The sequence below is a fragment of the Necator americanus genome, chromosome II, assembly GCF_031761385.1.
Source record: "Necator americanus strain Aroian chromosome II, whole genome shotgun sequence".
NCBI lineage: Eukaryota > Metazoa > Nematoda > Chromadorea > Rhabditida > Ancylostomatidae > Necator > Necator americanus.
The window spans coordinates 18243941-18269484 of NC_087372.1; the positions used below are offsets into that span (position 1 = coordinate 18243941).

The 25544-nt window shown below is 42.5% G+C and overlaps 2 protein-coding genes across 7 annotated transcripts in view; one reads left to right on the top strand and one right to left on the bottom strand.

Moving 5' to 3' along the window:
* Positions 1-964: 964 nt before the first annotated feature.
* RB195_018325 (uncharacterized protein) lies at positions 965-7322 on the top strand (the record flags this gene model as incomplete). 2 transcript variants are annotated; one of them, XM_064185709.1, is made up of 5 exons in its annotated part: positions 965-1034; positions 1117-1133; positions 1204-1224; positions 6995-7125; positions 7187-7322. In XM_064185709.1, the coding sequence occupies 5 exons, from the start codon at positions 965-967 to the stop codon at positions 7320-7322; spliced, it is 375 nt and encodes a 124-aa protein (XP_064041590.1). The 2 variants fall into 2 exon arrangements, with proteins under 2 accessions (XP_064041590.1, XP_013303790.1); XM_013448336.2 differs by lacking the exons at positions 965-1034; positions 1117-1133; positions 1204-1224 and having other exon boundaries at positions 7010-7125.
* Positions 7323-8958: 1636 nt separating this feature from the next.
* RB195_018326 (uncharacterized protein) overlaps positions 8959-25544 on the bottom strand; it is a gene marked incomplete at both ends in the record, with an annotated part of 46437 nt that continues 29851 nt past the window's right edge. For 3 of the 5 annotated variants that reach the window (XM_064185712.1, XM_064185714.1, XM_064185713.1), the window contains 24 exons: positions 8959-9036; positions 9100-9201; positions 10338-10457; positions 13157-13237; positions 13310-13387; positions 13461-13556; positions 13637-13717; positions 14430-14552; positions 14620-14732; positions 17590-17674; positions 17772-17870; positions 18045-18066; positions 20314-20393; positions 20444-20575; positions 21194-21281; positions 21342-21439; positions 22738-22928; positions 22988-23123; positions 23347-23450; positions 24128-24239; positions 24321-24472; positions 25047-25117; positions 25216-25318; positions 25384-25526. In XM_064185712.1, coding sequence (XP_064041591.1) covers positions 8959-9036; positions 9100-9201; positions 10338-10457; positions 13157-13237; positions 13310-13387; positions 13461-13556; positions 13637-13717; positions 14430-14552; positions 14620-14732; positions 17590-17674; positions 17772-17870; positions 18045-18066; positions 20314-20393; positions 20444-20575; positions 21194-21281; positions 21342-21439; positions 22738-22928; positions 22988-23123; positions 23347-23450; positions 24128-24239; positions 24321-24472; positions 25047-25117; positions 25216-25318; positions 25384-25526 — 2488 coding nt within the window. Of the gene's footprint in view, positions 9037-9099; positions 9202-10337; positions 10458-13156; positions 13238-13309; positions 13388-13460; positions 13557-13636; positions 13718-14429; positions 14553-14619; positions 14733-17589; positions 17675-17771; positions 17871-18044; positions 18067-20249; positions 20394-20443; positions 20576-21193; positions 21282-21341; positions 21440-22737; positions 22929-22987; positions 23124-23346; positions 23451-24127; positions 24240-24320; positions 24473-25046; positions 25118-25215; positions 25319-25383; positions 25527-25544 lie in introns of those variants that run through there. The other 2 variants (XM_064185711.1, XM_064185710.1) reach the window with 2 other exon arrangements.

Consider the following 25544-nt stretch of genomic DNA (forward strand, 5'->3'; position numbering starts at 1 on the left):
GTACTTCACCTGAAATCCGTTCCACCTCAGATTCGTGGGGTGATGCCTTTAGTTCGAATTGTTCACGGTTAGCCGAAACTCGTAGCTACATTGCATTCTTCATATTTAGCATAAGACTGGGAAGAAAAAGAGCAACAAATTAAAGCTAGCCAAACTTTCAAACAACAAAATGCAGACAGGAAGAAAAAACTAGAACGACGCCAACGATTTTGACGACAAGGCACAAAGTATTCACATACAACATAATAAATTGAATCCCACTCATATTTTGCAACAAAACGAACGCAGCTCATCACAACATACATTCACCTCGTTCGCAACGAATGAGCGAAAATTTCGAGAAATCCGATATTTTTGCGGACGTACACTCCTAGCCACACGTGCATTCCGTTCAGCGTAGCACACATTGTGTCACTAGGTTTGCACTGTTTTCGCTTCAGTTCCTATTAACGCCATGAGAATACTTCTTACTGCTTTTATGTGACCGAACACTGAGAAATTATTGTTAAAAAAAAAACGGAGTTACAAAATACAACACATCGAGACCCTACTTTTCTAGAATAATTCCCCCAGCAGCGCTCGCATCACTAACCTGAACTCGTCGCTATCCGAATTCACCTGGGATATCAATTCAAACTTTCTTATCTATTCTTTTCCTTTCCTATAGCTGCCGAATACATCGTGTAAATTGGAAATACTAGGTCTCCGCTCGGCCGTCTGGCGTCTGCCGTGACGCGCAGAGAACCAGGGGAAATGTGCCAGTTGCGCCTCCGCCGGTTCAGTCTTCTCCCCCATTGACTTTCACGAATTTCGACTTCATAGGTCGCATTGTGTTTTCTGCTTCTGGAAAGTTCCTTTCTTTCTTTCCCTCTTTTTTCCTACATATGATGATATTCTCTGTTACTCTTCGTTATCCTTACTGTGAGTATGTACGTGGTGCTGAAGGAGATAATGGAATACTGGAATGCTGTTGAGGTGTGGAGATGCGCATCGTGGCATGCTTAGCACTGCTATGTTCAGGAACCAAGTGCATGGTCCGATTTGAAAGAACAAACATTAGAATTAAACGACGTGAAAGCTCCACTTTTCAAGTCAATGGTGATGCAAATGTTTGAGTCCAAACTGTACTCAATGTGCGTAAACGCTTGTCTTCGTAACTTCAGTGTTTTTTTTTGCACTTAATTGGATCCTAGCATTTTACAGATAATTCATCAAGAATCCAAGGTATGAAACGTAGACGTTCCTCAAAGACTTGTCATATCGATTTTTTTGGAACAGGAGCAAACTTTCAGTGATTCTTTTTTTTCAAGGGAAAGGAGTCCTTATTTTGTTTTCCGCCTACAGTCTTCTCATTTGTGGCCATTTCTAGACAAGTAGAGGGGTTGGAAACTATTTTTGTCGTTCTTTGCGTACATAGATCCACTCTTCACGATTGTTCTTATCTCAACCAAAGGAAAGGTTGGAAAGAGAGCTTTCGTTAGTCTTTTTTTAAAATTATTTTCTGAATCTTTTCAGGTTTTTTCAGGATCCAAGATTAAGAATTCAATTCTGACAAGAACTTAAGGGCGTTCGGCATAAGTTCAAATAACGAGAGTTCTTCATATAATAGGACTTGAAAATTAGCAAGAAAGTCTCGGAGTTTTAAAACAATCACTGGAGTATAAACTCTTCTAACTTCAGGACGAGAAAAGAGATATGGATTTTCTCCGCTAGGGTCGACTTGCTTTTGTTGCTAGATTTATGCGCAAGCCTAAAGAGAGATTCTCACTCTGCTCTTAAATCCGCCTTAACAACATCCCACCTGTGTATCCTTATGCTGCAAGATGGATACTATTCTCGTGCATAGCATCTCGAATGAATCTGGTAAGGAAAGTGCAGAAAAAATAGAGTGTTTGAAAATTTTTGCTTAGAATTTGATGTACAAGCAGGTGATTACTGTCAGTTGCTCGTCCCTCTAAAATTAGTTTTTGCTTTTCTCCGCCGGTATTAATAAATACCTTACCTCACAGAGGCATGACATCTATTAATATCATAGATAAGTCCCCGTTGCTCTTTTTTCGATGTTGAGTTTTCTATAGTAGCAAATTGTGTCCGTTATATACTTTGAAAGTATTGCAACAAAAATGCAGGGCATCATCTACAAATCCGGAAGTGAGATGGACTAGAAGCAGAGAACTAGGGTGATAATTTTGCTCTTAGCAATTATTTGCAACCATAGCAGTGATGAAACAAAAGGTATAGGACGGAGCTTACCACTGGTACTGGTGCAAAGGTTGCTTCCGCAGATCGGTCTGGTGCTTGTTATCTATTTACCAGTCTGAATGTCCGGCTAAAGCCGGACATCAGACTTTCGGTGGTTTTAGCTTCGCTTCCCTTCACTGATCAATGAAAGTTAATAGTAGTGGTGTTTTCTGTGAAATTAGATTTGTGTTTTTTAACAACGCTTTCCTTCTCTTCTTTATATTATAAATTAAGAAACGGCTTCAACCATTTATCTTTTGCGTCATTCACACTAAGTTATTGCGCACCAATGACCGGGTCCACCGACGCCGGTAGATCCGTCCCATATTATAGCAATCTGGCGCCGACGCACCAATCTGACGCCGTTGGACCCGTCGCACCCCCTTCTATAGGTATCTGACGCCGGTGGACCCGTCGCACCCCCTTCTATAGGTATCTGACGCCGGTGGACCCGTCGCACCCCCTTCTATAGGTATCTGACGCCAGTGGACCCGTCGCACCCCCTTCTATAGGTATCTGACGCCGGTGGACCCGTCGCACCCCCTTCTATAGGTATCTGACACCGGGCACCCCCTTCTATAGGTATATGACACCGGTGGACCCGTCGCACCCCCTTCTATAGGTATCTGACGCCGGTGGACCCGTCGCATCCTCTTCTATAGGTATCTGGCGCCGGTGGACCCGTCGCACCCCCTTCTATAGTTATCTGACGCCGGTGGACCCGCCGCACCTCTTTTTCTGGACATCTGGCGCCGGCGCAGCAATCTGACGCCGGTGGACCCGTCGCATCCCCTTTTATAGGTATCTGACGCCGGTGGACCCGTCGCAACCCATTTTATAGGTATCTGACGCCGGTGGACCCGTCGCATCCTCTTCTATAGGTATCTGGCGCCGGTGGACCCGTCGCACCCCCTTCTATAGTTATCTGACGCCGGTGGACCCGTCGCACCCCTTTTTATGGACATCTGGCGCCGGCGCAGCAATCTGACGCCGGTGGACCCGTCGCACCCCCTTCTATAGGTATCTGACGCCGGTGGACCCGTCGCATCCTCTTCTATAGTTATCTGACGCCGGTGGACCCGTCGCATCCTCTTCTATAGGTATCTGGCGCCGGCGCAGCAATCTGACTCCGGTGGACCCGTCGCACCCCCTTCTATAGGTATCTGACGCCGGTGGACCCGTCGCACCCCCTTCTATGGTATGACGCCGGTGGACCCGTCGCACCCCCTTCTATAGGTATCTGACGCCGGTGGACCCGTCGCACCCCCTTCTATAGGTATCTGACGCCGGTGGACCCGTCGCATCCCCTTCTATAGTTATCTGACGCCGGTGGACCCGTCGCATCCTCTTCTATAGGTATCTGGCGCCGGCGCAGCAATCTGACTCCGGTGGACCCGTCGCACCCCCTTCTATAGGTATCTGACGCCGGTGGACCCGTCGCACCCCCTTCTATCGGTATCTGACGCCGGTGGACCCGTCGCACCCCCTTCTATAGGTATCTGACGCCGGTGGACCCGTCGCACCCCTTTTTCTGGACATCTGGCGCCGGCGCAGCAATCTGACGCCGGTGGACCCGTCGCATCCTCTTCTATAGGTATCTGGCGCCGGTGGACCCGTCGCACCCCCTTCTATAGTTATCTGACGCCGGTGGACCCGTCGCACCCCTTTTTCTGGACATCTGGCGCCGGCGCAGCAATCTGACGCCGGTGGACCCGTCGCACCCCCTTCTATAGGTATCTGACGCCGGTGGACCCGTCGCACCCCCTTCTATAGGTATCTGACGCCGGTGGACCCGTCGCACCCCCTTCTATAGGTATCTGACGCCGGTGGACCCGTCGCAACCCATTTTATAGCTCTCTGACCCCAGCGTACCAATCCGACGCCGGGTGGACCCGTCGCATCCCTTTTTCTGGACATCTGGCGCCGGCGCAGCAATCTGACGCCGGTGGACCCGTCGCACCCCCTTCTATAGGTAGGTATCTGACGCCGGTGGACCCGTCGCAACCCATTTTATAGCTCTCTGACCCCAGCGTACCAATCCGACGCCGGGTGGACCCGTCGCATCCCTTTTTCTGGACATCTGGCGCCGGCGCAGCAATCTGACGCCGGTGGACCCGTCGCACCCCTTCTATAGGTATCTGACGCCGGTGGACCCGTCGCACCCCCTTCTATAGGTATCTGACGCCGGTGGACCCGTCGCACCCCCTTCTATAGGTATCTGACGCCGGTGGACCCGTCGCAACCCATTTTATAGCTCTCTGACCCCAGCGTACCAATCCGACGCCGGGTGGACCCGTCGCATCCCTTTTTCTTGACATCTGGCACCGGCGCAGCAATCTGACGCCGGTGGACCCGTCGCACCCCCTTGTATAGGTATCTGACGCCGGTGGACCCGTCGCACCCCCTTCTATAGGTATCTGACGCCGGTGGACCCGTCGCACCCCCTTCTATAGGTATCTGACGCCGGTGGACCCGTCGCAACCCATTTTATAGCTCTCTGACCCCAGCGTACCAATCCGACGCCGGGTGGACCCGTCGCACCCCCTTTTTCGAATTTCGTGATACACACACACATACATACACATATACACACATACACACACACACGGACTAAGCTCGTTATTATATATCATGATTTTTGGGGAAGCGATTGTTTTTGTTCTGCTTCTTTCTTTTTTGCTATGAAGTTTAAAGCCAGCATACCACGAATCAGACGTGGTGAAGGAAGCTGGAGGAAAAGCTAGAGATGAGGATGTGGATTGCGGAATCCGGGGTGGTTCCGCTCATCTCTCCCGTAAAAAAACGGCATGGGACTGCGTCATTTTCTAGGAGGTACGTTAGAACTCTCCTCCATGGAAACGAATGGAAGTCGAGCACGGTAACAACAACAGCATGGAAACGTTCCGGTCCCCTCGGCAGCTTATTCATTGGTTTCCCTTAAATGGACTAGTGAGAAGACATCACTTATCTTCGGCCAATCGTTGGATGCGGTGTGTCCACAAAGGTGGCGCGTTGCAATTAAAATAGTCTCAAAAACGTCTTCCATGCCGTTTTTTACGACGACTGAGGAGAGATCAGCGGAAGCTAGATACACATGTTGAAGTGACCACCGCAAATTAAATAAGCCTTCTATAGCAGAGATTTGTTGCGTAACTGAGTGAGTTCGTTTTGGAAAGAAGAAGAGATTATAACAACTGCGTGTCAGCTCAAAACGAAACCGAGTCATCGCCCTTCCGAGGTTTACTGGAAGTTGAGCACGGTAACAACAACAGCGTAACACGCTGAAAATACAGTTGCTTGAATATTAGGATATTTCAGCTTTCAGCCGCTTTATCCGCGTGAACACATCTGTCCATATCTCGCTTGAGGTGTTCTTCAAGGGCATTTCATTTTGCACCTTTTGACACTGCGGTAATAAACACATTGAGTGTATGCCAGAGTTTCTGCACCGATAAACTGATTTTCCGGCCCTACCTTTGTGTTCCGAAATATTCCACCGGCTCGTGAAAACGGTTTGTCGTATCCAACTTTGTGTTGAAGATAAGTTACGTTTAAGACAAGCTCAAAATCCCCTGAGAAGTATCTCATTATCTATGTTCGGGTTCTCCTCGATATCCCATTTTTTAAAGTAGGAAACTCTTGGAAATGCAACCGTCGTCTAGCATTCACAGTAACAGATGTTGAGTAAAATGTAGTTGGGGGAAGGAGATGGGGAGAGAGGAAACTCAGTGGCGCCGTTATTCCTGGCAGTAAAAGACTAAATCAGTTGGGCCCCTAAGACCTAAGCATTAGTCTTAGAGGATCTGTGACATGTATGTAAGCTAAAGTCACTAAGAGAAGAAGTGAAATAGAGGGTCCAGAAATGAGGGCGCCACTATGTGCCCCATCCCCCTTCCAACTACATTTTCCCCCAGATCCTTCAACCTTGCAACTGAGCCGGTTTTTTTCCGTTCACAAGAGACGTTTATCAGAACCACTGCGAAATCATGGTGATAGTGAATAGGAGCCATTTTCAAGTGGTTGAGTATGTCATCAATGCCCGGGATTACCAAAACAATCAACAACAGCCTTTCTTCCATAATAAATTAATAATTAGATAAATCAATCATCAGTAAATCAATTAGCAGTCGGTAAGAGGTCCGCTGTAGTCGCTTGGCCTATGGTGTCGGTAAATTGGTACCAGACTTGTCTGGGAGGATAAAAACACTGATTTGATTATCGACTGGCCCCCACAAGTCACACTGTAGGCTAACAAGAGTTTCAAAACATCAACGATTACGAATTGCAGTAAAAACGCGTTGGCGTATATGAAGTGGGTTGATACGCCAGTAACTTTATCCTTTACTTTTCAATTAAATAAATTAATAATTCTACTGCATCATACTTTGCGAAAACCAAAAGGAAAAAAAAAAACTGCAATGTTGTTCCACTCATGGTTTTTTTTTTGTTTTCTCGTTACCAAAAACACTGAAAGAGGTAGGAGGGTTAAAAAATGCCATTCAAACCTTTCGCAACTAACTCCTTCGTAAGTGTAAAACGTATTGTTTGTATTAGCAACAAATAGATCTCATTCTTTGGTCGATTTGGTGTACTCTTGGCTATACTTGCTCACTTTGAATTTCTCCATTTATTCATACATCCATCTTCTGTTTTACATTTAGATGTGAATCGATGAGAAATGTAAGGCAGCTGCTCGAGACGTAGTTGTGGTCGTACTTTTCTTGCCATTTCAACGTCTGTGTGTCATTTTCAGTTATTCTTTATTCTCATGGGCAAACGCAAATCAAAGAGAAAGCCACCACCAAAGGCTAAAGCAGTTGAGCCTCTTGAAACGCAGTTTAACTGCCCATTCTGCAACCATGAGCGAGTATGCGAAGTTAAAATGTGAGGAATACTTTTCTTACAAGTTATTTATATGCTATTGGTGAATCTGATATAAACACAGGGATCGGGAGCGTAATGTGGGCTTGATTTGGTGTCGCGTCTGTTCGGAGGATTTCCAGACACCGATCAACTACCTCTCAGAGCCGATCGATGTTTATTCGGATTGGATTGATGCTTGTGAGTCTGCTAACGCATGAGTTTTCGTCGATGGTACATTGATTGATCTCATGATTTAATTCTTGATATTTGTTGGCTTGTTTTCCATTCCGTGCTCGCTTTTTCTTTTTTTGTACTACTCAGTGTGTACTTTTTTGTTTGCTCATCACTTGTATATATGGTGTCACAAAAATTTAGTTTTTGTTTGGAACTCATTGGTTAGTTATCCTGTGTTCAGATTGGATGTTATAATGAATAAAGAGCTGCGGATGTTCAAGTTTCTGTTAGTGTTGGATGTCAAGCTGTGGTCAAGGGCCACATGCGTTCATTCAATCAAGTTTTCGCGCACAGAAGGCGGGCACTTCCGAGCGCTCCTGGGATGTGTCCCCTCAACTACACTGTCACTCTTCCACACCCTTTGCTGTGGACACACATTTTGCTATTGTGACTCCTACATTTCAAAAGCAATGTCTAGGTTCATCCGAGGAAGAAAAAACAAACAGTTGACCAGTTGTTGAACATATTTCAGGAATTCAATAATGATTTCGGGAATGATTGAACCAGGAAACACGAAGAATTGATTGTTTAATTACAGAGATTTTCTCACTAAATTGTTCTGATTTATTGTATAGAAATGGGGAGAAGTAATCATTGACAAGTTTGTTTCGCTTAGAATACTTAAATGAAACACAAATCTCCGATCTAGAGATGCTTAGCTAGCTTCCCCAGCTACGCCCCGAAGGTTTCGGCTTATATCGATTCTACATGCTAGCTCTACTATTTTGTCTTTATCTTTCTCATTAGTTCGATTGAGTGTGAATAGAGTGGCGATATCAGTAACTTATAGGTTGAGAGATTTTCCGTCACATTCGAAATTAAGTTCACTTCGATTCCTGGCTCTTTTTTGCATCATTCGAGATTCTGCTCTTTAGCAAACAGTTTCGAAATTCTCGTCTGAGTCGTACGTTCATTGCAGGACATGTCCTTTCTCTGCTCCACCCACATTGCGTCTTTCCTATACCTTGCTGCCATCGCATACGCATGAGTGCGTTAACATAATAATAATTAATATAAACAACATTAATTATTCAGATATGGACTACAAAAAAGTGCATTCATTGGTTCATAGAAGCGTGGCTACTCCATGAAATGATGTTGGTCACTATAGGAAACTCAGCTATATTTTTGTGGAATAGGGTCAAAAGCGTCTTACTTGGAGTGCGACAACGTAACCGATTACCCCCAGGGCGAAGCAGAGACACTTGTTCTTTTCTGCAGTGATGTACTAGCAGCCTTACGCAGCTGCTCCTCAACTCAGGTCGTTTTGATTCATCTATAGCCAAGATGGTAAGGATGCTGATGAATGATGGAGGAGATGATCAAGCACTAAGAGAAATCCACGTAATCGCGCAAAGTACGAAGTGGATGGATCTGCCACGAAACCGATTATTTATTGACACTCCATGAGTAACCCAGTTTTTGCATAGCTATGACTTAGTGAGGAGGAGAACAGAAAACAGAGATGGACCATAAGAAGAGAATGTCTTTATTAACTTATATCCTTTTTTTTTGCAGAGAAACGTCATCACAAATCATGTCCTCGAACTATCAATCATTTTGATGTATTTCATCTTGAACAAATTATCGCAAATAGAATGTAGGCCTATAAAATGAACTTTAGGAAGACGGAAGCAGAGCTGATTTGAAATCGTCCATGAATTTGTTCACTTTCTCTCTGTGTTTAGGCATTTTGATCTGAAACCTCATAGAATCCAGAAGCTGGACCAGCGATCATTATGACGGAGACAATAAAAGAACCTTTATGTAATCGAGTACGCTAAGGACGATGAACACAAACTGTCCTTCAACTTGAATGCATGAGGCACGTTGATTGCGAAGAGTCTTGAACATATCCACAATCTGCAGAAAAAGAAATTCACTGTAAATGCTCTCACTGCTTTTACAGACCTGCTTTTCGTCGGTGTGGAGTTTATGGTAGAATAAAAGGAACTACATTCTTTTTTCAAACTCCACATATAACACAATAAATCCATTTCAGCAATGCGGTCTGCTGGGTGTATGGGCATAGCTTGCACGTATTGTCATCCAAAATTATTATTATCCTATCAAGGACAAATAAAGTTGCCAAATAAGTGTAATGTATGTACCCTTCACATCATGAGTGGGGACAAACATGTTGTCGTTAATCTCTTCGCAACACCTATTATCTTTTTTTTGAATGTTTTTCGTTCTTTCTCGATATATTTACTAACATCTCGGGTCAGAACGACCTGAAGCTGAAATTGGGAAGCAGCTTGGCTTGAAACGCCGCGGTAGAGCGCGACGGTTGTGGTCGAGGGGGGAATCTCACTAGCATGAGTCATCGCTGTAGTCCGGATGAAGTTAAGGATGGTCTAATAACATTGATCCTGATGGCTTTGAGTCAGCTGCAACCTCTGGTCGTTTTGACTCGAAGCTACGCTAGCTTAGCTGGCTAACGTTAAGTTTCGACAAGTAAGATGGTCGTAGTGAGTTTATTTTTTCATTTACATATATCATGATCAAAATAAGTGAAGGTTGGCCTAAAAATTAGCAGAGAATAAATGCCGTGTGATACTTCTCATTTGGATGGAAATGTCAATCTAAAACAGCAGGCAGCATCCGCCCCAAGACCGACCACAGTACTTAAGAGACTATAAGACCAGAAGCCTGCTGTTGTACTGGCGTAAGCGGCGCGGTAAAGTCAGTGGTTGCGACTGAGGTCGAGGGCAGCAAGTCACACGACTGCGCGTGGTAATTTTGACTTGACTGCAACCGGACTATCAATATATTTTCCTTGCAATTTTGCCACTTCCGAAATGAGGACTTCAAGCCTTTCGCCCGTGAACAAGATTGGTTATAGTTGGTCAGAGGCTTGATTAGATTGATGCACAAATACGAATAATCTCTACAATGGACGTGAGAGAAAGGCGACATTACGAAGATGTTTTCAGAAATATAATAATCGTGCATAATATTAGTTCTTCACTACTTCTGATAGTAAATGAAAGCCTTACATCTGCTTCTTTTGCGCAGAATAAACGTCTCAGTATAACATCAATCAATATTATCGTCCCAGTTCTTCCAATACCAGCTGAACAGTGCATTACAATTGGTCCATTATCAAGCTTATCCCCCTGAAAAAATGTTTGATATATTTTCCTGCATGTTAGCAGATCTCCTAGCAGTTCTAAAAAAAGCAGGATTAGCATATTCATGGAGAAAGCTCTAATCTTGAGGATCGCGCTCGCAGAAATTCCGAAGTTAGAATTTCTCCTCGTTTAGGTAGGACTGGCGTTTAGTCTAAACCCACAACGGCAGAAATACGTAACTTCCTGTCCAGATTCAGAGCTTTGAAACATCAGGAGCATTTGGAGCTCGCGCATGCCCACAAAAGGAAGGAAATTTACACTAGCGCTTCCGCAAGTTACTGGCAGGCAAGAGGAACGTTCTGTTGCTGTGTCAGGATATATTAGCCGCTCACATAGCAATGAAAAATTAATTACAATAGACAGAATTGAAGAAACAAATTAGACGCTCAACAAATAAATCAAATAATATAATTAGCTAAAGATTAATAAATAGTGCTACAATAGATATTAATATAAAATAGCACAGTAAAAAGTAAAGAAAAAATATGATATAGACGCCACTGATAGCTCACTGACGCCACTGATAGGGATTAGAAGTTAGTACATATATGCGCATATAAACTGGAAAGATGTGGAAGCATTCAACGTGTATCCGACGACACAATTCTTCTTTTGACAGTAACTGGAAACGGTCAGAAGTTCGATCCTCGCAGGAAACATTATTTCCGCAAAATGGAAAAAATGAAAAGAAAAGCGGTTGGAACGACGGAGAACACGTTTTAAAACCATTTTCACACTATCTCCGACTGTTTACAAACAATTTTACTCATCGACAACGAAAACGAGCGGCTGAGAGTTCGATTCCCGCCGGGACCTTGAATTTTGCAAAACTAAAAAAATTACTGAGACGAACATTTCACCGGCAGTTTTTCTGAAATAGTATTTAGAGCACTGTTTCTCGCAAACGGATGTTATTTAGAGGTCATTTTAGCGATTAGAGTAAGACCCTGATTGGAAATTAGTGCTGGGCTGCTCGGATTCTTGTAGCTTGAAATAAGTATTAATAAAGCACTACAGAAGTGACAGAGGAAGACAAAAGTGGTTGCTTTCTGTAAACGGAGCTTTACACTATAAAAGGGCTAAAATATCTTTTCCAGGGACCCTGTGTTTTTTTTTCCTGCAATTTGAGAAAAAGGTGAGAAATATAGCATTTTTCTCAACTTTTTCTCAACTAGCTTTTGAGAGAACGGAAACTATTTAAAAGAAAGTGATTGACTTTCGATAGCAAAAATCTTCCTCTACAACACTCTACAACTTTAGACCGAATTTGTCCTTATAAACAAAGAGGTGAATTATTGGACTTTGTATGAAGTCATACAGATTGCGACGCGTAGTCGAAAATGTGAGATTTCGCACTTTTTTCCGTTGCTAGATTACGGTAGAGCTGTTGCGGAACTTGATGCTATTTTGTTGGAGCATCAAGAAAAACCCTTAACTGCAAATCTTGGTCTCTGTTGGTGTTGTGGTTCTCTCAAAAGCTAGTTGAGAAAATCTCGAAATTTTGGTTCGAAATTTACAATTCTTCTCAAGTAGGTTTCAAAAAATTGGGGAAGCTAGAAGCACCACACTTTGTAAAAATATAGAAGATATCTCCCTCTACAAAACGCAGTCAATTTCACTGCATGAAATTCACTTTGAGTGTCGATATTCAAAAACTCGTGGTGCCTACTTTGTACTAATTTTACCCCTAACTACGTCTGCAGATGTCTTTTTGTCGCTCAATAACAGCATGGAAATTGCATTTTTGAGTGATAATAACACATTTATTACTGTCGAATGAGAAATGTGCCGTTTCAACCCTCGTACACTAAATGCGAAAACTCATGGGACTGATCCCTGACAGTAGCAATAAAAACGACGACATATCACTGTGCGTTATCAAACACTTAGGCTCACCGGCCTCAAGCAGCTTCAGCCGACCATGTACTCACTCGATTCCTTCTCTCATGCTCAATATTTTTCATATTTTCCATATTTGATATTTATTTTCTTGGTGAATTTTTTTTTAAACAACTCACTTAAAAGCAAAGCTGCAAGGCTGCGTTCAGTACGCATTGTATAATTAATATAAAATAACTAATATAATATATAATAATATTATAACTAATACAATAATAATTTAAACTACTTTCCTCGCCTTCGTACTCATGGTCCCTCACATTTATCCTAATCTGGATGTCCTTAATTTATTTGTTATTTTCTCAAACTAGTCCCGGACCAAAAGGTGTGAAATTATACCGGTAAAATCTTAAAAAAATATTTCACGCCATATTTCATACTTTATTTTTCTAACATTTTGCATCCCCTTAATATGAGTTTATTTGAAATCGACAATCCCCTCGTTTTTCTCCCCTTGCTCTCTTCATTTTTCTTCTCCTCTGCTGACAAACCTTACGACCGTTCGACACTGAATGTAATTGCAGGCTTAGGATGTGAGAAGTGTTAGAATAGCAACAAACTGATCTGGTCTCACGAATCTTCTTTGGAGAAGCAATAAACTTTCGTGAAGTGGTCGTGCAAAACAACCGGCAGCTTGGAGTGAAGCAGTGTAACGTATTTAATCCAAGACAACTGACATTATTAGCATAGTAGCACTAATAATAAGCTTTAGAGATTGACTAAGCATGTGAAGGATTTAAATAAACGTAGAAAGTAGGGAGTAGGGAATAGTGAGGGTGACTCACATTTACTTGTCGGATAAGTCGCAGAACATGACGCCCACTCATGGGCAAACCACGGTCCGGCCAACTAGTCATGTGCATCACCTGACACCGGAAGAAATGATATATTGAAAAAGAATGGAGCACAAGATGGAAGTGTTCTCAACATCTGTGTACCTTCACTATGTTGGAGTTCGAACACCCCTCCGGCAAAACTTCGACAGTATATATTAAAAACTTTCCCTCGGATTCAACCTAAGTATACCGTAGATTTGGAAAGAGCAGTATCGCAGCAGTGTCCATTACAATATGATGGAAGGTTCTATACCTTTTTAGTATTGACAAACATCTTGCCGTAGCTGTTGTATGCGCCTGGCTGAAGCGGCCAGTACTGCGATGATTTTATTTTTCCATTTTCAATTATCTGAAAGTGCACGTTTTGACTGAATAAAAGAAAGTGCACGTTTCCTATCCAAAAAATCGACGTAAGGAGAGGACAGAAACCTTTGTGAGATTGATGATATTTGGACAACCCTCCTGAAAAACCATTCTCCAAAAATCTTCAATTGTGTTCTCTAGGGGAGCCTGAAGAGTCAACAGACTATATCATCCTAATACTAGCCGCTGGATTGCTAAAACTCTATGGGTGATACGGAAGTATATAGTGAGGGGTAAAAAGTAGTTGGGGCAACCAACATTGCTCTAATCGAACTGCACGTTGGAGCGGAAAATCGCTCCTCTAAGACCTAGGCATTATCATAGAGGTTCTATCACATGTAGGGTAAAGCTACTGAGAAAAAAGGAAGATAGAACCTCCAGAAATAAGGGAGCAGTGGAGCCCCGTGTCCCTCCCCAACTACGTTTCTCCCACCCCTAAAGCACAAATACCGTACCTAATCCTCAATTGGATATTTCGAAATAGCCATTTCTCAAACCATTTTCGGTTCCTTTTCTAACACTTGAAAGTACTACATGATGTGATTTAGCTATTCACTTCCAGTAAGCTTGTTTGGAGAGCTTAGAAAAGTTAAAGCAGTTGTAGTCCCGACTCTATTTTCATTCTTTCTTTTCTTTGGCCAACATGTCATGCATTCTCCGAGACTGGTTCTTATGCTTTAGGGCTTCGACAAACTCAGCTGTTCAATTCCAGTGATGAGCTGTCGACTGATCATCTATCGCTTTCTCAAGTGGGGCTTTCAACATTTGACTTTGTGCTTCAATGTTCGCTGTTGCTGTTCGATTAGGGTAGCGTTGAGTGCCTCTCCCCTCCAACTACCTCTTGTACTAAAGTGAGTACCTGTGTTGCAATAAAGACCTTGTCGTGCCCTTCGAAACGAATCCAGTTCGCGTGTATGTAGTCAGTACTGGGCGGAACATCCAACGTAAGTCGAACTCTCGTATCGTCTAAGCAAACTACGTCCTTAAAACAAATCACCTTAGAAAAAAGAACACAAGGACCGAAATCTTCACCGGTTTTTTTTACGTACCATGTATCGATTCTTGTCAGGATTCGCCTCAAAAGCCGTAAACTTGTACCTGTCATCTGGGGCGCGGTAGGCTGCTAACTGCTCTCTGAACAATCTTCTTAATCCTTCAACGCCTGAAACTTCTAATCGTATCCTTTCCTTTTTTCTTACAACTTTGGTCACTCTGAGCTAACGGTTGTTAGCTTATTCTATTCTATGAACACATTTACCCCCATACAAAACTTCAGCAAAAGTTGGAACTTGGAGAAATTTGTAGAACCTAACGTCCTAATGAAACAGAATCTACGATTCTTTTTTCGAGTAACATGGAAAGATGGAAGGAACCCAGTTTTGTAAAATACGTCGTGTAGTTTTTTTTTATCACATACCCGACTCTGCTAGGGAATAATCGATTTGCACTAGAACAGTAACATTCTAAATTTATGCATACTACATCTTGTAAGAGAGCGAGTACCATTTCTATCCGAGGTTGGTCCGAGAGTATTGCACCAAGATTTGTTTTTCGATCCAGAATTTTAGAGGCCTTGAATTTGAATTTTTAGCAATCGTATATGATAGAAAGTTCTAGAAACTTGTGCCAGAGAGGTGTATAAAGGCGCGCATTTCATTGGTACTCAACCATGACTTCAATAAACCAAAGTTAAACTCGAATCATTGTGTACAACGAATTCCTGCAAGGACGCAACGCAGTCAGCGCCAGCACCCATATATGTTGCGTGAGAGATGGAGTATCTGGTTGACTGTCGCCCGTTTGTTCCAACGATTCGAATCAGGAGATATTTCGCTTGAAAATCGACTTCGCTCTGGTTGCCCGACTGACTGGAACGGTGAAGTATTGCGTTACGCTCTCAGAGATGCCACTACCGTCGACGGCACTTGGGTGCTGCCGTATAGCAATCGTCAAACGTCTTCGAGCTCTCGCTCACAGAAAAGTGATGTCAATTTGGGTCCCCCACAAATTGAGTGTCTCGCAGCTTTCGACAAGAGTGCCTGTGAGTCTTTGATTCTGCGCCTGCACACGCATGAATTTCCCCGCCAAATCACTATAGGAGGCGAGAGTTGGATGTTCTATGTCAATTATGCATGGTGGCAGAAGTTGGGTCCCGCGTGGCCAATCACATTTAAGAGAGTCGAAAGGAGGCTTGCACGGAAAGATTTTGCTGTGTTGTTAGTGGAATTCCAAGAGAATGTTGTACTTTGATCTGCTTCCATCTGGGTTCACAGCGACCGCCCATGTCTACTCTTTTCAGCTATAGAAATTGGCAGACGCAGTTCGTGAACTGTAAGAAAAGTGGCGACATTGTTCTACCCCATGAAATGCCTGAACTCGAGTGGCAAGTTTTACTCGCCAGAAAAATGTCGTGCTTGGTTGCGAAGTTTTACTGCACCCTGGAGAAAAGCTGCATTTGGGAGAAAAGCTGCATTTGCGAGAAAACATTTTATGATCAGAAAGAGCTTAAAAGTGAGATTTCGCGCTTCCCACAGTTCGGACTTTTGGAATTGATGGTCTAGTGAAGCTTCGGACGTACGTAATGGATCATTATTTTCTTGGTTGATATCTATGATCAATAAAATTATAGTTGTCTGGAAAGGTGTGAGATTTGCTGCAAGACTTTCGGAACAACCTAAAACATGGCGGATTTGCGAGTTGTTCAAAAGTGCACCTAGAAACTTGGAAATCAATCTACCTAAATTTGTTGATGTGCGCATCACCGTCTTCCTGTTCAAACACTTCTGATATGTTTAGAGAACAACTTATCCTAGTAACGAAACACATAAACGAAAGCTGGATTGAAAGGGCGCTAGTTCCAATTTCTGTTGATTTTTCCCAAGCTCCCGACTTTAACAGTTTGCCCTCCACTCTAGTCAAGTAGATAGAGCATCTGCACTTTTCGTTACAAATACTATCCTAGTCCTAGGTATTATTTGAGTACATATTTTATAAAGCAGAAAATAGAGCTGGAGCAGAAAACCGCAGGAGCGAAAGAATCTTTTTATCTGTAAGTGCCAGTCAGTTAGAGCTCCGTTGTAGCCACACGGTCGATGGCTCCCTAACGCAAATCAAGCCTTTCAACTTTTCAGGGTCGATAAATTAGTACCAGAGTTGACTGGGAGGATAAAACACTGACGTGATCACTGGCTGACCTCCGCAAGTCATTCTTACGCGTTTCAAAACCTCAACGATTACGAATTGCAATAAAATGCGTTGGCGCCTCCCAAGTGGATTGATACGACAGTAACTTTATCCTTTGTCTTTTATCTGGAAGTGCTGAAATAAGCTAAACAAGCGTTTCGCGTTTCTCATATATTGCAGAAAAGTGCTGTCGTCCAGCAAACCGCCAAAGCCCAATCCATAGGTCAGGTCCCCATAGGAAGCATGGCTCCCTATCGCAACCAAACCTGCTGGTTCCTCATTGATTCCTCCACCATTCCTGTTATTGTAGTCGTTTCTCATAGCTACCGCGCAGCCTCCTACATTCTTATTCATCACAGTCGCCACAGTATATGGTGTAGTTTTCGATGGTGATGACGGACATGCTTTGATGCGCGTTTCCTGCAATGCAGCAACGCATGGTTCTGTACTATCGCTAGCGGTGCATGCAGATATCGCAGCAATCTGGAGAGAGCGACTGAGTTCACTCGATAGCGGTAGGCAGTTCAGCGTTACAAAACGGATGTTTCTAGCTAAAGATTCCATGTTTCCTCTAGGGATTTGACCTATGAGAGCATGAGCATTTCCAGTGTGCTGGACGACAGCACTTTTTGCAGTGTTTGGGAAACTTGCGCCCTATAGCAGTGCAAGCTATATAGCTCATACTGTTATACTCCAAGGCGTACACTCATATGCCTGATTCCGTTTAGTATAAGCAGGTCCACCACGAGCAGGTAACAAGAAGACACGTATGTATACATGCCCCCTCCCAAAGAATGTATTGTTATGCTCAATGTAAGACACAGTAAGTCGGCTACCAAGTGTTGTCATCGCTTCCACATAGGCGTCGATCGTTCTTTCTACATCACTATCTCTTTTATTTACCTTGGGTAGAGAAGACACCTAAAACAAAACAATAGACGGGATTTCATAATGACGGGAAGGAAATTTTGAAAGAAGTGTAGAACAACAGAAGTGAAGTGATCTACATGAAACATACTTTTCTTGGTCCTCCTATCCCTGTCATCAAATCATCATCGATTGTTGCTTGGTTTCTGGTTCTTACGCGCCCTCTTTTTCTACCACCTCGCGATGCCATCTTGAAAAAAAGCTTTCAAGCTAAGATTTTCTTCAAAATGCGTTGTCCTTTTGAAGCCCAACTGTACATTTGTGATGGTAAATGTAATTGGTTTAAAACTTCCACCAATAACATTTGCCATCACCACTAATTGCTTACGCTCAATTAACAAGAACTTCGGTATAAGGAACATACCAAAAACCAGTAAAATTCAGTCCTTGACAACGAGTAGCAGGTTCGAGAACGAAGTAACAACTATTTTAGCACAGCTTATACGGCAGCTAGCCAGCAGTCACTTAATTTAGAAATGAGAACCACCGATTAGCCAAACGGTACCAAAAAATTGCTCAACAGGAGCCAACATGCTACTTTTCTGTAAGATATCGCGAAACTGGCGGCGTCATGATCCGTCCGCGAATAAAAAAAAGGGGGTGTAGTATCATGCTATATAATAAGTGCGTGTGTGTATGTGTTTGTCTCTGTGTCACGAAAATACTCCATAATGATGCAAAACTCTGCACCGCTGAGGTGCCAAACCATCGCCATGCACCTGATAGGCGAGCACTCTACCTTTTCACCATTGTCCCAAAACGTGGAGGTATGTACGTCGGCTTTGATAATGCAACTTAGTTTCTCTCATATGTTAGTGAGGGTAAATAAACTTTTATGTTAATGCATACTTCCAAATTTGCTAGCTTTCATGCAGTATAATAACGGGCTTATTCTGTCACGTGTGTGCGTCTGACTATGTGTGTGTCTCAGTCAAGAAATTCCAAAAAGAGAGGGAATATTATGGCGTCGGTTTGGTGCGCTGGACTCAAGTTGGTAAAATTGGGTGAGACGGGTAATACGCCGTCGAATTCGTGCCCCGAAGCCAGAGAGCTGTAAAATGGGGTGGGACGGGTCCCATTGGGTTGAAATGGTGCGTGGGTGCCAGAAAGCTATAGAGTGGGGAGGAACGGGATCCACTGCGTCGTTTTGGTGCGCGGGAGCCCCAAGGCGGTAGAATGGGTTTCTGTGGTTCCTTCGCAATCTATTTCCCAGCATATCTCACTGACACTAACATCCTTTCTTCAAAAAGAGGAGACACACGTGCGAACGGCTGCTTAAATACAATACATAGTAGCCAACAGTTTACGTGATCTGACGTAGGACGTTATTTTTATCACTACGATAGTGATATTCACGTCTTCATGTTAGCACATCATTCTTTGCTAATAGTTGAGGACTTATAATTCGAATAATGTTTCCAAACCGTGGAGGTTTGAGAGAAACATAGATGTAAAATTAAGCTGGATTGCTCTCCAAATATAGAGCTGAGCGTTTAGGGAAAAACCATAAAATCTTTCATTTATGCTTAAGTTTTCGGGTTAAAAAAATTGAAGAAAGCGTTGATAGAAAAAAGCAATTATAGTTTTCCAAAAATATGTAGTCGCTACTGTTATTTCTTATTGATCGGTGAAGGCGAACGAAGCCATCACCAAAATAAGCCTGAAGTCCAGCTTTAGCCGGACGTTCATGCTGGTAATCTATAAACGCGATCACTCTCAATCCCGTTTAACAGTCCAAGAGGTCACAAACAACAGTATTGGTCGCACCCGTCTCCACCACGATGCAACCGCTTACGCGATAGAACACGGGTAACCTGTCGTAAAACGTTGTGTGTGTTTGTCTGTGTCTGTCATGAAATTCGAGAAAGGAGTGACAGAAAGCAGTGAGACGTCTTGTCGGGAACTCCATTAGGCAGCAGATCCTGCCCACCTGCAGAATCGTAGACGCGTTATGGATTCCCGTCGTACAACTACCAGCAATAAGTTGTGTAGTTGGGACAAAAATGTGAAAAAGTTATTTCGAGTTCTTTTTCTTTTAAAGTTCTTTTTCTGGTTTACTAGTAGGAATTCAGCGTGATCGTGAACTGCACCCTGACCCTTCTCTATTCGCCTAAGCATAATAACATCGTCAATTTCGTGATACGTTGCCTTTAAGTCATCTACATATATCATCTGTACTTCCGTTGATTTTCGACCTATACGAGTAGATCTGCAACGTAATCTTTTACCTATCATTGATTAACTGTTTTCTAGAACAATCTTCGCATTGCAACTGTTCATATATTTATCCTCTATAATCTACATCACCTTAGATCAACAAATATTCGTGAACTTCCGCCGAATCGGTGACCTGGGCTCGACAAGAACAGAAAACTGAGCAAACAAGAAACTAATGGCAGGAAACGGAAGAGTTCTAGAAACGCGAAAACATCTAAATGACTATGAAATGAATAAAAAGAGGTGCAGTAGAAGGTTTTGTCATCAACTGTATAGCGGCAGTCATGCAGGTACTTGAAAATACTCGAATCTACAACATAACGTGTAGCTCGTGCTAAGATCGAGAATTCTTTTAGTTCGATGCACTGGCGAGGTCAACGAAGTCCAAACAGGCCTCGAGTATGCAACCTACAGACCACGCTTGAGCTGGACAGCTTCCTTCGCAAATAGCACCGTCAGTATTGGTAAGCTCAGGCAATGAACTCCACCCCGAATTCTGAACAAAGTGTTATATGCTAATGAAAGTGTGGGTTTGAAAAAGCAAACCTTTATATGTCGGTAGTAATTCCCTAGCCTTGATTGAACTTCCTTCCTTGCCGATGTCCAATACGACCCTCCTAGAGCATTACCAGCAGCTAAACGTGCGCGCAGATAGAATCCTGCCACCCAAACCCATTCCTGAACAGGGATCGTCATTTTGTTTGGTCAACTGTGTATACAGAAGACAGTTTACAGTTCTCTGGAGAATATAAAATCAGGAAAAATCATTCGAAATACTTCGACCTCTCATCGCTCGTGAACAACCTTTTTGGTTGTTTGTGAAAGAAATGTTATTCGTGAAGAATGAGAAACGAAAAATCGCATCGCAAGTGCAGGAGCTAGAATCAAGTTTTCCAGGGTGGAAACCGCGAAATACTAAACACAAAATGGAGATTTCTAATCACTTAATCTGAATACTTTGGAAAAAATATATCCAACGCACCTTTGCTGGTTTCGAGAAAGATCCACAAAGAAAGACGTTTAGATGACACGCAGCTTGTAAGAACATCAAAATATTGGTTCAAGAATTATGCCACGCGAAGAGTCATTGCGCAATGAGTACTAGATTTTCGCGTACGGAACTAACCCTTCAGAGGGGATTCCAATCTTTCCGTGGGTGTTATTGAATGCAGCTACTGAGCTACTAAAAGGATTCAGTGCAAGTTCATAAAAGGATTGGATAGTAGGAATAATAAAAGTGGAGAGGTAGGAAGGAAAAACAAGAAGAAATTGTTTTTCGAAAAGGAATGGACATACAGGGCCTTGGTGGTAGTTCCAACCTTTTGCAGTCTTTTTGTCATATCCATCATCGTCATTGTTATAGTCGCCACAGTATGCCCAATCTCTGGAAAACACGCATATTAACACCTGCGACAAGAAAAAAAAAAGCTAAATTGATGAATACTTCGGATCAAGGGTTTTGATTCCAATCGGTCCCAGAAGGATTTCCTTCGCTGTGTCGAGGGCAAGCCATGCTTTGTGAGCGTCAAGTAACGTCGGAGCCTAGACAGGTCAAGTATCCAGAACTATCGTTCTTCAGCAAAGAGGCTAACAAAACGGAAAACAAACAGTCCTATAAATCAAAAAAAATTCTCGAAGAACATTCACGAAGATGTTCGCAGAATAAATCGAACGACGGCGGCAGGACAGCACAACATTAACAATCGAGAACAGTATAATTACGCTGCCGATAAACTTCGGTCGCTAATGAACAACATAATCAAGCGCATTCCAGAATATGCGATGGCTTGGCAATGAAGCGCCTTATTCTCATCCTTACAGTCACGGCCTAAAACCAATCGCACAGTCTTTGTAGTGGGAGGAAACGCATTATTCACAAATAAATAAAAAGGGTAAATAGAATTCCGGCTTATATCAACTATTTGGACTGAACCATTGATCGTGACCATTACTATTCGTGAAATTACCCTTTAGAGCATAAGACAGTATAAATTTCGATACACCTTTCAAAATAGAGGAGTACAAACGTTGTTAAAAATATTCTTCCGGAGTCGCTCATTACACAGGAAATCTAACGCCATCCTAAAACGTATGGGATCAACACACCTCACTATGAACTGCAAATAGATCACAGCGTTAATTCCTTTCTTTTCACTCATACATCTACTTTCAAGTAGCGTATGTATATTGAGATTAAATCCTCACTATTTTTGCTCTAAGCGTCTTTGTATACGTCTATTGAATATTTATGAATTTCCTTTAACGTTCAGTCAAGATGTGGCATATCGAATTGAGAATTTTCGCTCAAAGAGTTTTGCTCGAGCGATCACGAAGTAATTTAAGGTGCTCTCTGTGTGGTGGCGCTGGTTCATTTGAGAGGTTAGCGAAAGAGAAGTAGATTTGCGCTAGCTCGCAACTGTTACTTTTTCTACATTGGAAAATGTTGGACTGAGAACTAGAAAAGCTAATACTATGCAATGAAAATAATAAAATTCGTAATACGAAAGTAATAAGATGAAAATACCTAATGTTGCTGTAGTTAATATCACGAGTAGAGTGCAATCCACCAAGCAGTGGGCCAGTAAACAATCATTCAATGATGGTGAAAACCCAGAATAACTTACTTTTCTCAGCGCGCTTATAAGGGGAGACTAACTTTTGGCGGCGATTGTCGACAGGCAAAAATTTAGCAGGCAATAAGCTTTGATGAAGAATTCCGTTTCTAAGTTCGAGCCATACCAGAATCAACAAGCCATAACTGTTTTCTCATACCGTCTAGATACTGTGCTACAAGCTTCCGCACTGTTCTGAGAAAAAGAATGAATAAACCAATTTGGTACCGTAGCTAAAGCGATGACGAAGTTGCATCTCAGCTGGAAGTCAGTAAATCCAAGTGAAGAGTCAACGGTATCCTTGACCATGTTCCTTCTGTTCACATATTTTCCATCATGATTCTCATCCACAAAGAAATGGGTGTCAAAATTTGATTTAATTTTTTCTGCCCATTGTGACCACGTCCATGTCTCCGAATCTGTCAAATCTGTCAGTTTTAGAGAAAACACAACCCTCGCCGCAAACAAATCATCTCACCACAAGATACTCCAGTTTGATCTATAATTCCAGCCTGAGACCATTCTGTCATGGCACGAAGTACGGTATAAGCGAGTGCTTGGAGTTCTACTGCAGCTCCGTCACGAGGAGTTGCCGGTTCTCCTCGATTGCCAGCCTAAACTGAGAATGATCAGTGAGGGACCGATTTTCAGTTGTTTAGCAAAAGATATCAGTTTTTCAAAAGTTGTTATTTTCAAAGCTGCAGAGATAGAAGAAAAAAAACATGTGCGCAAGAACTCTTTTCAAAACGTCAGTCAATTCTTCTGAAAAATGCGGAGTCATGCAGAAGTAATGTGTAGTTATACATATATCGTCGAGAGCTATACTGTGGTTCTCACTTTTTCACTGCTCCCCATTTTGTCCATCCATGTCCCACAGTTCCATCTATTACCGCCATGAACAAATCCGGTTTCACGATTTACGAAGATCTTCACATTGAATCCTTGAAATGAGAATGAAGCATGATTTATAAGATTCGTCAAACATCACAGCATAACTTGGAACTGAACAATCTGTCCGTACCAAATTCACCGGAACCATAAGAAGAATAACTTAAATGGCATAATTTCTTAAAGCTATCGTGAACAACACAGATCGTCAATAAAGCTTTTGTTTTTGCTGAATTTTTGGTTTTTCTTGCCATAAAGAGTTCTTTGATGCATGAGGACCATTCATTTTTGGAGAGAAGCGAATAGGATGGTCCGCACAAATTTAACGGTCATTCATCAGCTGTACACAAACAATTAATTCTTCAAGAAAAAATTCGATGGTAGATATTCAATGATGCATATTCGATGATACAAGGAAGAACGATCTTTATGGAAGGAGCTGAAAGTTTAGTAATAATTCTTAGAATGATTTTCTCAACTCTCAAACTCCTGCTCCCCCAACCAGTTGGGACGGTTTTCCAGAGGTAGCAAATAATTATGCCATTGAAGGCTAGAGAAATACAGAAAATTTTGAATAAGTAGGATTTCCACAAAGAAATGAGCTTTTGATATGACTCAGAACTCTCATTGTCGGTTTTCACGCGATTTTCTCAACTCTCAAACTGTATCCGCTAGCCAGATCAAATCCGCAAATTTACATCGAAACAAGATGGAGTTATGTTAACTATACCTTCGTTTCTCATGTGCTCATCGATTTGGGGGCCGGCATTTCGTTCCCTGAACTCTATCCCTGCGAAGTGTCGATTCAATGTCTCACACATTACATCGATCAGGGGTTGCTCCTGGATAAACGAATCGTATGTGAAGTGAAAATTTTCAAGTTTAAGGCACTAGCCGGAGCGATGGGCTTGGGAGAAGCTTACTTGTTCGTCGTTTCCAAATACCGAATCGTCGTGAGGGTAAATCCGTCTTACCGCGCTTTTCAGGATTTCTTGACCGTTTGGTGCGCTTCGCACATAGAGCGCAATGGAGTACAACCAGAACCATACGGCATCGCGACAGTTATAACGCGCACCTGCATAGTCATCGCTACATTTCAGAAGGATCTATGTGATTACGAGTTCCAGCTCAATTATTTATTTTAACTCACATTGTTTAGTTTACGTCGTAATTGGAGATTCTCAGGCACTATGACTCGAATTATTCAGTGAATTCAACTTTTGAAAACATTTCAGACGGACCGAGACTTTTGAATGGTATAATGTTCCATGAAATAGAGAAAACAAAGCGGTACTAACAAGTACTAGAAGCGAACGAGAAGTCCAAAATTGCAGAAGAAAAGCGTGGCAATATGAAACTTCATTAAAGAGGATTCAGCTGAAGCTTCTCGAAGCAGCTTTGAGAATCTGTGAAGACACCAAGAGGAAGAAGATGCGATTAGCTGATCTCCTATGACTTGTAGAGGATGTGAAAAAGTTTGTGAAACTGTTCTGTTGGACCACATTCGTGCGCGCAATAACATGTTTACCTAAGTACACTAGAAGCTTTAGAGTAAAGAACCAATTTCTGACATTTGAGATCTAATAATGACCAAGCCTAGCTCATCTCAACTAATTTCCTTTTCTTTCAAAACTCAATAAACAGCATACATTTTCCTTCTGCCAAGAGATTCGGGATTAGACCATGACGCATGGATCCTGCGAAAGAGATGATAATATTCCTGAAAGAGTAAAATGCGAAGCTGAAATAAATGATATTAATCCAGCAACTTTACGTTTCATGATTTTCTCATTCGTCTCAAATAATTACTGAACCTACTTCGCGTCAGAGAATCTTCCAAGGCGCAGTAAACAACCAGGTAGAGCAATAAAAGTATCGCGTCCCCAGTTTCGCCATATGCCTACGGCGAAGTGTGGAAGACCTAAGGAAGGTTGTATAGTCGCGCATGAAAGAAATGAAAGAACGTTCAGCATAAATATGCCGTACCTGCCGCAAGCGATGATGCATGTGTATCTTCCAGTTTAAGAGATTTTGGCAAGGGGGCCAAATCCGCACCTCGGATGTAACCGACAAAGGAGACGGAAGAAAGGGAAAGGGCGCGCACTAATGAGGATGACGAAGATATGTTTCTAAAAAAATCTTCTCGC